Below are 12571 nucleotides of genomic sequence, written 5' to 3'. Positions count from 1 at the left end.
GCGGGGAAAGCAGCGAAAAAATGGCCCTCGCTTTGCTCCGGCATATGCGGTGTTTGTGTACCCTGCCCCGTACCGTGGCTGCCCTCCAGAGCAGTATTGACAAGAGAAGCTACGCGGAAAGAGTACGCGTGAGAGAACATCCTTGGTTTCGTTCAATGTCATTTCTTTTCCTGCGTGTCTGTGCACAGCATTGACATGCAGGGCTAAAAACAGTCTACTCCAGAATAAGTAAGACTATTGTCGTTTCATTAATCCACCGTTTGCTTTAGAGACACAGAGGACAAGAACCGCAGACGCTGTCATTTCATTCGTTGTGTATGCTAATGATAACACTGCTGAACACACTGTAGGCAACAGGTGTGCTATTTTCTGTAATAGTGAGTCCGGTGACAAGCGGGTTTCCGACTGCTGCGTGCGTTCTTTCCCTTGAGCATTTCATAAGAGCTATGAAACGGTGGCTGTGTCAGGACCTATTTTTTACAGTCTCTGGTTAAGACTAATTTTTAATTTCACTGCGTACGTGGCTGCGGACAATGCGTGCTGTGACAAATCGCAGGCTGCCTATTACTCGCGCTCACCAGTTTACAAATGAGACTCACCGAACCTTATTTTAATGTTAGAGATACAGTATCTCTTTTGATTGTGCACTTTTGTATTTAGTCAAGGGGCAGGTTGCCAGGTTCACCATTCACTGCACGGTAAACTGGTGCATTGTTTTTACTATGTGAATGTTGCTGGTGTGCAGAACGCTTATTAGCAGGCCTACTTACCTTTGCCATGTAATGTACGAAGATAAGCTAAAGCTAAATTCCTACAGCGGTGGACAATTAAATAAATTCAATTCTATTCCATTTCCAGTTCTGGGCTACCAGTCGTAGAGAGAGAGAGTGCCCATCAGTGGTCCAAGCCCAGAGAATAATTTACATGCAATCCTGCGTTCGTCCTGCAGGGCTCTCTTGAGCGGGTGGTGTCGGCCTTCCGTGCGGTGGTGGGAGACGATGGCGTTTCGTTGGGTGCCGCGGTCAGGGAGCAGCACGGAAAAGACGAGTCTGTGCACAGGTGAGGTCACCTGTCCCTCAACCCCTCCTCTTATACACCAGATATCTGGTGTTCTTATGTTTTTATGCTGGTGTGGGTCATAGTTTTAGATTATGCAGTGTTAATATCGCTTCAGGAGTGTGGTGTGCCTTCAGGTAATGAATACATCAACATTTTATTTAACCTGTATTTAATACAGTAGATTTAAATGTTAAATGTGATCTAGAACAGGTAAACAGCAACCATTGCCCATATATATTGTTTGGAATTGACATAAAGATAATATATATAGTGTATTTTCAATACTTTTTATTTCTGTATTGCTTTAAAAGCCTGTTAGTCCCAGGCTAACCGTTTCACAGGTGCTAATGAGTAAATATAACACAAGGGTTTAGTGAGCGCTATGGCAGTTTGGTGAGCACTGTTAGTGTGGGGCTCTAACCGATGGCTCTTCTTGTTTTGGTGATTGTTCTCGTTGATGGTTTGCGCCTGGGGGTCACGGTTGGCGTGGTAACGGGTGCGGTGGGCGCGGGCAGCTGCCAGCCGCCAGACGTGGTGGTGTGGCCGCGCAGCGTCGAGGAGGTCAGCGCCCTCGCCAAGATCTGCCACCACCACCGCCTTCCCATCATCCCCTTTGGCACTGGCACGGGCCTCGAGGGGGGCGTGGGCGCCATGAAGGTGAGAGAGCGATGGAGGACACTCGTCTGTCTGTCTCTGGTCTTTCTGTCTGTGCTGAGACGCATGCCAGAGAGAGAGGGAGAACAGAATGCTGTCTATGAATTTCAGTTTCTGTGCAATACTGTTCAGGGAGAAGATGTCTCTTTTTAGTGTACCTGCCATCTAGTGGTACTTTAGTTGTTTTTGCTATATTGGGGGAGCTACAAGGGACACTGTCATTCTCAGGTTGTGCAGTGCAGCTAAGACAACTCCCCAAAATCAAGGATGGGTTTTTTTTGTGTGTCTGCCTGTGTGTATGTGTGCTTGCGTGTGTTTGTGCATACATGTTTTTATGTGTGTGTGTGCTTGCGTGAGTGTGTGTGCATACATGTTTGCATGTGTCTGTATGTTTATGTGTTCTTGCTTGTGTGTGTGTGCATACGTGTTTGCGTGTGCATACAGTTTATGTGTTGTGTGCTTGCTGATGTGTTGTGCATACATGTGCATGTGTCTGTATGTTTAGTGTCTGCTTGTGTGCTGATGTGGCATACGTGTTAGTAAGCCCATTATGTGTAAGTGTGCTTGCTTGTGATATGATGTATTGTACAGTGACCTGGTCTGATTGGGCAGAAGAAAAAAGGAGTTCTGCGATGAGAAGATGCTTATTACTGCCGCCTGCAGTTGTCAGAAATACATGAAAGTTTCTGATTCAGCAGTTAACTGACCTTTCTAGAGATGTTAAACCCTTATCATACATTGTTTTCTGAGGCAGGAAACAGAAGTGTATATTCACAATAATGTGACTTGACCAGGGTCTGGCCTAGCCAAGAAATTGTACTGTATTGTTAATCAAGTTATTTTATAACTCACTCCTGGCTACTATTCTGTAATTGATTACTGTGCTGACGATACACTGTCGCCTAAGCGTATAACCTGCATTGTCCTTATAATAAGTTGACCAGAACTATCTGGGCAGCAGATGTGGTTGATGTGCTGGAGTGTTTGAGACTCGAGTGGGTAATCTAACAGCACGTGCGGGTGCACGCATGTTTGTGCGCGCGTGTGTGTTTGCGTGCACGCGTCAGGGTGGGGTGTGTTTCAGCCTGAGGAAGATGGACAGCGTCCTGGACCTCCACCAGGAGGACTTTGACGTGACGGTGGAGCCGGGCGTGACCCGTAAGGCCCTCAACGCCTACCTGCGTGACACGGGCCTGTGGTTCCCTGTGGGTGAGTGCCAGGTCACCTGACCGCTGGGTCCGGTCTCTCTTCAGCGAGGATCCTGGTCTCGGGCCAAAAACCACGTGTGCAGTTTTCATTTGTGCTTCTAACCATGTGACATCATCACCCATGAACACCGATCAGTTCGCGGAGAGAGGAAACTGGTACAGTCGTATGCCACAAATTTGAAAACCAAACTGCACTCTTACGCCACAAGCGATGAAAATCAATTCAATAAAATAAGAAAAAAACACAGGCTAATTTCCCTTCTGTGTGGCCCTTCATCTTTGAGAGAGCTTTAGCAGAAAACTAGAACTCCCCTGTAGACTGAGCCTGAGAAACTTTAAGCTGTCCATCATCAGATCCAACCATCAAGTAAGGACAAATATTTATGGACACTTTTTAAAAAATCCTCTGCAGCTTTCTATTAAAATTAATTAATCAGACTCCCACCGGTGCCTGAGCTAACTAGCGGTTTAACGCGGAAGAGCAATATTCTCTCTGCTTCAGAACCAATGACTGGGCGATCTGTTAGTCCGTTTCCTGCTGGCTTCGTCCCCGAATCCCCCTGGGTGAACATGGCCGCTTCTGAAACAAACACCGCAACCTCGCTCATTCACGCTGTCACCTCTCGGCTGTTGGATTTCTTTCAACGTTGGCTCCTTGTGACAGCACTCGGTCACGTGGGCTTCAGTTCTCTCCAGCACTGTTGTTTTTTGTCGCCATAGAAACAGTTGCACACGCCCCCCTGAACAACTACCTCTCCGCCTCTGAATGGCCGACCGCTTTTAACCACAGCCTGTGGGAACGGTCCATTACAGCCATTTAGCCGACACTCTTCTCCGGAGCTACTTACTTTTTAGTGTCCGTTTATACAGCTGGATATTTACTGAAGCAGTGCGGGTTTACCTTCCTTAAGGGTACACTGTAAAAAAAAAAAAAAAAAGGTAAATTTTCTGGTAAGATACTGGCAACTGGGTTGCCAGAACTTTACCGTATAAATAACGGTAATAATACGCTGAGCATCGGGTAGCAGGCTGTACATCTAACAAATGTAAAATGTATTATGGTGTTTCCGCTTTAAATAAGACAATTATTTACATTTTGGCTGTTAATCATTTTGTACCTTCGCTATTTTACAAACTTACTGTACAATTTGGATATTCAGACACAGAGCTTGGAATCACACTTGCAGCCTATGGGTTACAAGTCCAGTTCTCTGACCGCCGTATGACACTGCTGACCTCTTATATTAGCCAGCGTTCTGAGCGTTACCGCGGCGTTAGCTCCTCACGGCGAGGCACCGGGCTCCCATAGGTCACCTGCTGTCGCCAGTGAGCAAAACACCTGTCCTCCGAATGGCGCTAACTCTGTAGCACTGCAGCCTGTGATGTGGATAACTGGTCGCTGGGCCTCTGGTGGGAGGCGTGGCCTCAGACAAGAGGCGTGGCTTCAGGCAAGAGGAGTGTCAAACTTTCAACTGCACTGGTCCTGTTATGTGGGACCGGGTGACACAACTGTGTCCCCATAGCCGCACAGTTTCTTATTTTGATTCGGTTAAAAAAAAAAAAGGCAGACTGTTCGAGTGAGTCTTCTAATGAGTCATGCGGAAGAGACAAACGGATGGAGCGTTTCGTCACCTACGGCGTCAAAATCTGACTCACCGCTTTCGTGCGGGATTCAGACAATGCAGGATGCAAAATACGCACCAGGAGAAACAATCAGCCCCCACCCTTCATTTCGACTCCTGCTCTCGAAGGCAGAGGATCCAGCCTGTCTGATCAAAGGAAGGATTTCTCTTCAGTGTCCTCCACTAATGGCTTTTAAGAACATGAATTACATTACATTACTGGCATCTTATCCAGAGCGACTTACGTAACAAAGCAAATGCTATGTAACTTTTTACATAGCATTTGCTTTGCATCCATTTATACAGTAGTACTGTATATCATTACTTCCGGCGCTGTGAGAGACGGCAGCCTTTCCAGTTGCTCCACAGCACCGTGTTCCTGAATTTCCCTAAGGGAACTTCCCTACGGGATCAATAAAGTTTCTATCTATCTATCTATCTATATATACTGAAGCTATGCAGGTTAAGTACCTTGGGTATAACGGCAGTGTCCTACCTGGGAATCGAACCTGTGACCTGTAGCTTACAAGACTAGCTCCTTACCCATTATACTACACTGCCGCACTGCACTCAGCTGAATTCAACAGTATCACAGACAGCAATAATTCTACACGGTTCAACACCATCCACATGATGCTAGAATGAGGCAGACTCCTTACATGCAGACGAAATAATCAAAATCGTAATCTTTGGATTCATGACAGAGAGACATAGGATCTAGTGTGAAATTAGAACATTCTGTTGCCTCAGAAGTGTCCCTGAAGAACATCATCTTGGCAGGAAAAAGAGGAAGGTGGTGTTGTAGTTACAAAAAGTGTTGACTTCAGAACTGAAAGAAACGGGGAAAAAAATCCAATGCTTTTTTGAATGAAGTTTTTTAGACCCATCAAACACTGTTACAGTGTTGGTAGTACTGTGTTCTATACAGGTCTCTGTGGTGTGCACATCTGGTGGGTGTTGAGCGTTGTTTCACTCTTAGTATTAAAGGTTATGTAACTCCATAGTTGTCTTGAGTGCTAAGTTGTGCTGAGAGCGGTTTTGTGTTGCAATTCTGTATTGTAATGTGTTCAGGAGTTGTGTTGTGTAACTGTCTTGTGCAACTATATTGAGCGCTGTGTTTGTTAATTCTATTTTATGTTGAGTGTTGTTTTGGGTAAATGTGTTTTGTGTCAAGTGTTGTGTTGGGTAATTGTTCTGACTGTTGTGTTGGGTAATTGTGTTGAGTGCTCAGTTGTGTTTTGTGTTGGGTAATTGTGTTTTGTATTGAGTGTTGTGTTGGGTAATTGTGTTTTGTATTGAGTGTTGCATTGAGCTGGGTAATTGTGTTGTGTTTGGTAACTGTTTTGTGTTGAGTGTTGTGTTGGGTAATTGTGTTTTGTATTGAGTGTTGCGGTGAGCTGGGTAATTGTGTTGTGTTGGGTAACTGTTTTGTGTTGAGCTGGGTAATTGTGTTGTGTTGGGTAACTGTTTTGTGTTGAGTGCTGCGTTGTGTTGGCAGACCCAGGCGCTGACGCGTCTCTGTGCGGCATGGCTGCCACCAGCGCGTCGGGCACCAACGCCGTGCGGTATGGCACCATGCGCGAGAACGTGCTCAACCTGGAGGTGGTGCTGGCCGACGGCACCATAATCCACACCGCGGGCAAGGGGCGGCGGTCCAGGTAACAGACATCTCCTCCCTACTACACTCACACACAGCACAGCTGGGGTCCTCCCTCTTTAAGGAGTTCTAACATACCATAGACATGTATCCTCTAAAACACCATAGAAATCAGGATAGAATGATCTGTATAGTGAAGATGTGTGTATGTGTATAGGCTGTTAGAGGTGTGTTCCTCCCTCCACCAGGAAGACGGCGGCCGGATACAACCTGACCAACCTGTTTGTGGGGTCGGAGGGCACGCTGGGGGTGCTGACCAAAGCCACGCTGAGGCTGTACGGGGTCCCCGAGGCGCTGGTGTCGGCCGTCTGCTCCTTCCCCTCCGTGCAGGCGGCCGTGGACAGCACCGTCCACATCCTGCAGGCCGGGATCCCCATCGCACGCATAGGTGAGGGGGGGCTGGGTGGAGCAGCGGTCAGAGCAGCAGGGTGGAGCAGCGGTCAGAGCAGCAGGGTGGAGCAGTGGTCAGAGCAGCAGGGTGGAGCAGCGGTCAGAGCAGCAGGGTGGAGCAGCGGTCAGAGCAGCTGAGTGGAGCAGCGGTCAGAGCAGCAGTGTGGAGCAGTGGTCAGAGCAGCAGTGTGGAGCAGTGGTCAGAGCAGCTGTGTGGAGCAGTGGTCAGAACAGCAAAGCATTACTCTCTCCAACTCAGTAGATAGTATTATTAAATTTTTTTGTTTACATTTGACAATCACAGTAGTTACTTACCCTTTAAAATGTGTTCTTGATCGCTGCAAGCCTAAATACAGATTTTAAGTGCTTGTTTAAGCTGTTTACCAAATAGTTGCTTTAATGGTCTTCCACAGTCTTCTACTGTAGAACACGTCCACACTATAACATGATAAGTTGCGCATTCTGTAATTATGTTAAAGGTCTATTTATGATTTATGGACTTTTTATGAGCTCATAAAGGAGTGTTTGAAGTATAATTATTAGTGTGCGTGTAGCTTTCTGTGCCCACTGGGCTCTGATTGAAGTAAAGTGAGAAATATTGACACTGTCTCTCACAGACTGTTCTTTGAAGAGCTCACGCCTTTAAAGGCAGGATCGCCGTGGTAACGCTCTGCCCCCTCTGCTGCAGAGTTCCTTGACGACGTGATGATTGACGCCTGCAACCGCTACAGTGCTCTGTCCTACCCCGTCAGTCCCACGCTCTTCCTGGAGTTCCATGGCACCGAGAGGGGCCTGGAGGAGCAGGTGTCCATCACAGGTCAGAGAGACTCAGAGAGCGACTGAGTGTGTGTGTGTGTGTGTGTGTGTATGTGTATAAGCATGTGTGTGTGTGCGTGTGTGTGTGTGTGTGTGTGTGTGTATATATAAGCGTGTGCGTGTGTGTGTGTGCGTGTGTATAAGCATGTGTGTGTGTGTGTGTATGTGTGTATGTGTATGTGTATAAGCATGTGTGTGTGTATGTGTGTATGTGTATAAGCATGTGTGTGTGTGTGTGTGTGTGTATGTGTATAAGCGTGTGTGTGTATGTGTGTATGTGTATAAGCGTATGTGTATAAGTGTGTGTGTGTGTGTATGTGTGTATGTGTATAAGCGTGTGTGTGTGTATGTGTATAAGCGTGTGTGTGTGTATGTGTGTGTGCGTAAGCGTGTGTGTGTGTGTGTATGTGTATAAGCGTGTGTGTGTGTATGTGTGTATGTGTATAAGCGTGTGTGTGTGTGTGTATGTGTATAAGCGTGTGTGTGTGTATGTGTGTATGTGTATAAGCGTGTGTGTGTGTGTGTGTGTGTCTGTAAGTCAGGGAGGGTGTGTATGTGTATAAGTGTGCGTGTGTGTGCGTGTGTGTGTGTGTGTGTGTATATATAAGCGCTCTCATGCTCCCGCTGGGTGTGTGTAGAGGAGATCACTCAGGGGAACGGCGGGTCGGACTTCAGCTGGGCGCGGGACGCGGAGACGCGGGCGCGGCTGTGGAAGGCGCGGCACGATGCCTGGTACGCCGCCCTGGCACTCAGACCCGGCTGCAGGGTGAGCGCTGCTCAATGACCACACCCCTGAGTGTCCTATCAGCAGGCTGCAACGCTCAATAACCACACCCCTCAATAACCACACTGCTCAGTGTCCAATCAGAAGGCTGCAACGCTCAATGACCACACCCCTCTAATACCACACCCCTCAAAAAACACACTGCTCATAAACCACACCGCTCAGGCTCCAGTTCGCAAGCAATTACCTTGGGCTCACACTACCGATCAATAACCAATGATCTCTTCTCTTATAGTCATTGATCATTAATCATATTTGTAGTGAATGAGATCAGCAAACGCATCTCTCATACATGTGACCTTTTTTGCATGTCCGTGATTTGTTGGCGTAGTATCTGTGATGTACTGTTGCCATGGTGACCCAACAGGCGTATGCCACGGACGTCTGTGTCCCCATCTCGCATCTACCCCAGATCATCGTGGAGACCAAGAAGGACCTGACCGAGAACCACCTCACAGGTAACCCAAACACCTCTCAAATCACCCCAAGATCGCTCAGGTAACCCAAACACCTCTCAAATCACCCCAACACCTCTAAAAGTACCTCAGAACCTCTCAGGTATGCCCCAACATATTGGTAACCCCAACAATGATCTGGTAGCCCTACCATCACTCAGGTAGACCCCAACACTGCTCGGGTAACCCGAACATTGCTCAGGTAACAGCAGCATGTGGTAATCTCAAACTCACTAGTAAACAATTCCCCAGTACCAGATCTTAACCATAAACCCAGCTCTGTTCGGGTAACCCTAACACACCTGAGTTGAACAGCTCCAGGGTCGCCTAGCAACAGCACAGTGTGTGAAACAGGGCACAGCATACTGTGAATGCACATCACAACGCCATGGAAACATTCAATGAGAAAGTCATCAGGAACAAATTGCCACTTAAACTTGTGTGAGTATGTAGGCACTTACCTGAGGTGTGAGGTGCACTTCCTGTCTGTTTCCTGCGTACTTCCTGTCCGCGCACAGGTCCGATCGCAGGCCACGTTGGGGACGGGAACTTCCACTGCTTGATGGTCTTGGACCCCCACGATCCAGACGAGGTGAAGAGAGTCCACCACTTCACAGAGAGACTGGCCAGGTGCATATCTCTCTCTCTCTCCCTCTCACACACTCAGTCTCTCTCTCCCCCTCTCACTCTCCCTCCTACCTGTTTCTCTTCCTTCTCCCTCAGCTTTCCTTTCACCTCTCCCAATCCCCCATTTCCTCTTTCTCTTTCTCATGATCTGCTTCCTCTCTTCCTGGAGCTCCCGTCTTCTCTCTCCTCGTCTCCTCTCCCACTGCACATCCTCTCTCTCTCTCCTCTCACACACTAGCAGTCTCTCTCTCTCTCCCTCTCACATCTCATCCTCCTCGTCTCTCCCCTCCCAGCTTTCTCTCTTCCTCTCACCACTCAGTTCTCCTCTCTCTCCTCTCACTCACAGTCTCTCTCCTCTCCCCTCAATCAGCCCCCCTCCACCTCGTCTCTCTCTCTCTCCTCTCCTGTCTTCTCCCTCCTCTCCCTTACTGTTCTCTCCTAGCTTCCTTCACTTCATCCCATCTCTTCCTTCTCGTGATCTGCTTCTCTCTCCTTCCCTTGAGCCCCCGTTCTCTCTCTCTCCCTCTGTCTTCTCTTTCTCCCTGTATAAACTGAGTTCAGTGGGGGAAAATACATGAAGGCTGAACCCTAAAAGCAGAAACTTCATCTCACGCCCTCTCTCAGGTTCAGAAGAGAGCGCACGCTCGTCCACACCCATTCAGACAGACACAAAACGCTGCTGTGACGAGTCAGGCCTCTCTGGACATTACAGAAGATTGGTTTAAAAAGAAAGAATAAAATGAAAAAGAAAATATTGAAAGTAAAATGACTAGGGCTGTCAACCGACTTTTTAAATAGCTGGTTCATTTTGTCCGTTCAGTTGAATTAATCAGTAGATTAATTTGGAAACTTTGAAAGCCATTCATTAAATATTGATATTAATAGAAAAATTCTGTGGGATCTAGTACAAGCTGCAGGACTAGCTTCTGAGCCCCCTGGCCTCCACCATCATGTAACCTGGTCGGCCATTTTATGAGTCAGGAAGTGCTCTTCTTTTTGATGCTCTCAGCGGCATTGAACTACAACCTGGAGTCACTGGCCTGTGGTTGTGTGGTGCCGGTCTTGTCGAGTCAGATCCCGCCGGAGGTTTTCCCGTCGCCCCTTCAGTTGACCGCTGCGAAAGGATGATTGCAGGCGATCCTGTAGACTACCCTCATAGGAAAAGCTCAGTTTGCAATTCTCCACCTGACTTTTTTAACCAAGAGGTCCACATATACTGCCCTTCAGGGGCTGGTGTTCCTCCATTTTGTAACGGCAACCGACGCTTTGCCGGCAGATTTAACGATCTGGACGTTGACGGTTTTCAGCTACTTGCTTTTCCCCCCTGACAACAAGAGGCTGCATTACATATTTAAAAAGGTTCAAATGTCACATTAAAAAGAACAACCATCTTTCATACAAAATGAGTCAGTGATTAAAGCTTTAGTTCATTTATCTGAACAAATCATTTGTTAATGAGCAGAGTCATAAAAATAGCCTCTCTGGTTCTCTCTCTCTGTTCCCCCCTCTTCATCTCAGGAGAGCCTTGGCTCTGGATGGGACGTGTACAGGGGAGCATGGGGTAGGTTTGGGGAAGCGTGCCCTGCTCAGGGAAGAGCTGGGACCCCTGGCCATGGAGGTTATGCAAAGTCTCAAAGCTGCTCTGGACCCCAAAAACTTGATGAACCCCGGGAAAGTGCTGTAGCACACAAAGGCCACGAGAGGGCGCAGGAGAGGCGAGACTTTCTTTTAGGGACACAGAGGAACTGAGTGAAGGTCAGTCTGCCTTTTCCAACAGTACCACCAGGGGTCAGTGTTGGTATGTAAAATTGGAGGTGACCTCGTAATTTTCATTAGCTCATTTTCCTGTGCTTCGTGCTTGTGATCTGACAGATCCTGTGAAATTATATTTTGTGAACACGTATATTTATAATAAATGTAATAGTATTTTAGCCGAGAATGTAAGATGCACTATTTGCTTGACTGGTTTTGTCCTCAGACAAAGACGGTCTTGAAAAGTTTCGCTGATCTTAAAGCAAAGCACCATTGCACTGTCAATAAATCCCTTTTAATTCCCAACACAGCCTTTTGTACATTTCCATTGCCTGAAGTTTTTTAAAACATATACACACATTTTGATTTTTCTTTTGTATTATTAGTATCAATGGTGGGTTATTCATCCCACCATCATCAGTTATCTGGAAAAACGCATTCAGTCACATCAAAAAAAATTCAATAAAACAACGAAAAAAGTAAATCAACAAAAGAGAAGTAACGGTGTGTTCTCTGCGGCTATATGCGCTCGTCAACCGGAGGTAGGGCTAACGTATTCTGAGAAATAGATCGACCCAACAAGTGATATGCCTGTTGTGATGACTGATCACACACATTGATCGAGTTGTTAGTTGCTGAGCTGGCAGTTTCGATTCATTAAATCGGTTATTGTAACATAAATATATGCTACTTTTTTCACCGTTGGAAGCAAGAAAAAACATAATCTCACTTTACAAACGGATTATTTATAAAAACGCAAAAGCCCCCCTCCTCCAACAACATAAGAAAAATCCAATATTTTAATGAAATTTAAATTGACATCATGACAGCAGGAGTATATTCGCAATTTTCGACAAATTTGGTTATCGTGAGCGCGGTCAGACAACACAACCTTTGAACAGCGATTCCCGCACACCACGGGACTGCTCTGCTGCCAGTTATTTTAATCTCTTGTCGTGGGTTACACAGCGTTTGCAGTAAAATCACGCAACAGGAGCGTTCGAAACAGCAGGGATAAACGTTTAAATGATTGAAGTGGCTTTTTTCACAGACTGGGATTAGGTCTCGCCGCAATAACGATTTGCCACCTGTATCCTCATTCGTGACTTTCCACTTGGCATTTGGTGCCTCAACTGACACCGAAGACACACTTAGTTTCGTTTAAAGCAAAATGTTTTCCAGATGAGCTGTTAATTGTACCCTGGCTAAATAGTTAGCTATAGGCTACTCAGTTCTGATTCCGGAATATCGCCGAACAAGAGTCAGGCCGTAGAGATGAATTTGTAATTGATATGACCCGTTTGAAACACTGATCATATGCTTCAACAAAGTTTACGTGAAGGGGTTACTTTTCATACGCAGCTCAGTAGGGTATAGTGTGCAACACTTGCCTTTTGTACATATAAAGTACAAGCTGTAGCCGACATTTAATGGCTGATTTGAGGGAGTCGTTTGGCACACCTCACGCACGCGCCTGCAGAGTTCCCTCTGCGGAATCGTGTCGCCCAGGTGCATTTAGGCTAACCTGCAATCAACGCAAGCTCCAG

At 46.8% G+C, this 12571-nt stretch overlaps 1 protein-coding gene across 3 annotated transcripts in view; it reads left to right on the top strand.

The window, feature by feature from the left end:
• Window positions 1–11330, top strand: part of ldhd (lactate dehydrogenase D) — an 11559-nt gene extending 229 nt beyond the window's left edge. The window contains exons 1-11 of one of the 3 annotated variants that reach the window (XM_064313899.1): window positions 1–128; window positions 950–1059; window positions 1575–1716; window positions 2781–2922; window positions 6042–6201; window positions 6389–6588; window positions 7279–7407; window positions 8045–8172; window positions 8558–8648; window positions 9164–9275; window positions 10791–11330. The exon at window positions 1–128 is cut by the window's left edge and continues 228 nt beyond it. In XM_064313899.1, the coding sequence (XP_064169969.1) occupies window positions 21–128; window positions 950–1059; window positions 1575–1716; window positions 2781–2922; window positions 6042–6201; window positions 6389–6588; window positions 7279–7407; window positions 8045–8172; window positions 8558–8648; window positions 9164–9275; window positions 10791–10956 (1488 nt within the window). In that variant the 5' untranslated portion in view covers window positions 1–20 and the 3' untranslated portion in view covers window positions 10957–11330. The remainder of the gene's footprint in view (window positions 129–949; window positions 1060–1574; window positions 1717–2780; window positions 2923–6041; window positions 6202–6388; window positions 6589–7278; window positions 7408–8044; window positions 8173–8557; window positions 8649–9163; window positions 9276–10790) is intronic. The other 2 variants (XM_064313900.1, XM_064313901.1) reach the window with 2 other exon arrangements.
• Window positions 11331–12571: the final 1241 nt, after the last annotated feature.

The sequence above is a fragment of the Anguilla rostrata genome, chromosome 16, assembly GCF_018555375.3.
Source record: "Anguilla rostrata isolate EN2019 chromosome 16, ASM1855537v3, whole genome shotgun sequence".
Classification (NCBI taxonomy): domain Eukaryota; kingdom Metazoa; phylum Chordata; class Actinopteri; order Anguilliformes; family Anguillidae; genus Anguilla; species Anguilla rostrata.
This window is presented reverse-complemented; position numbering and strand designations above follow the sequence as displayed.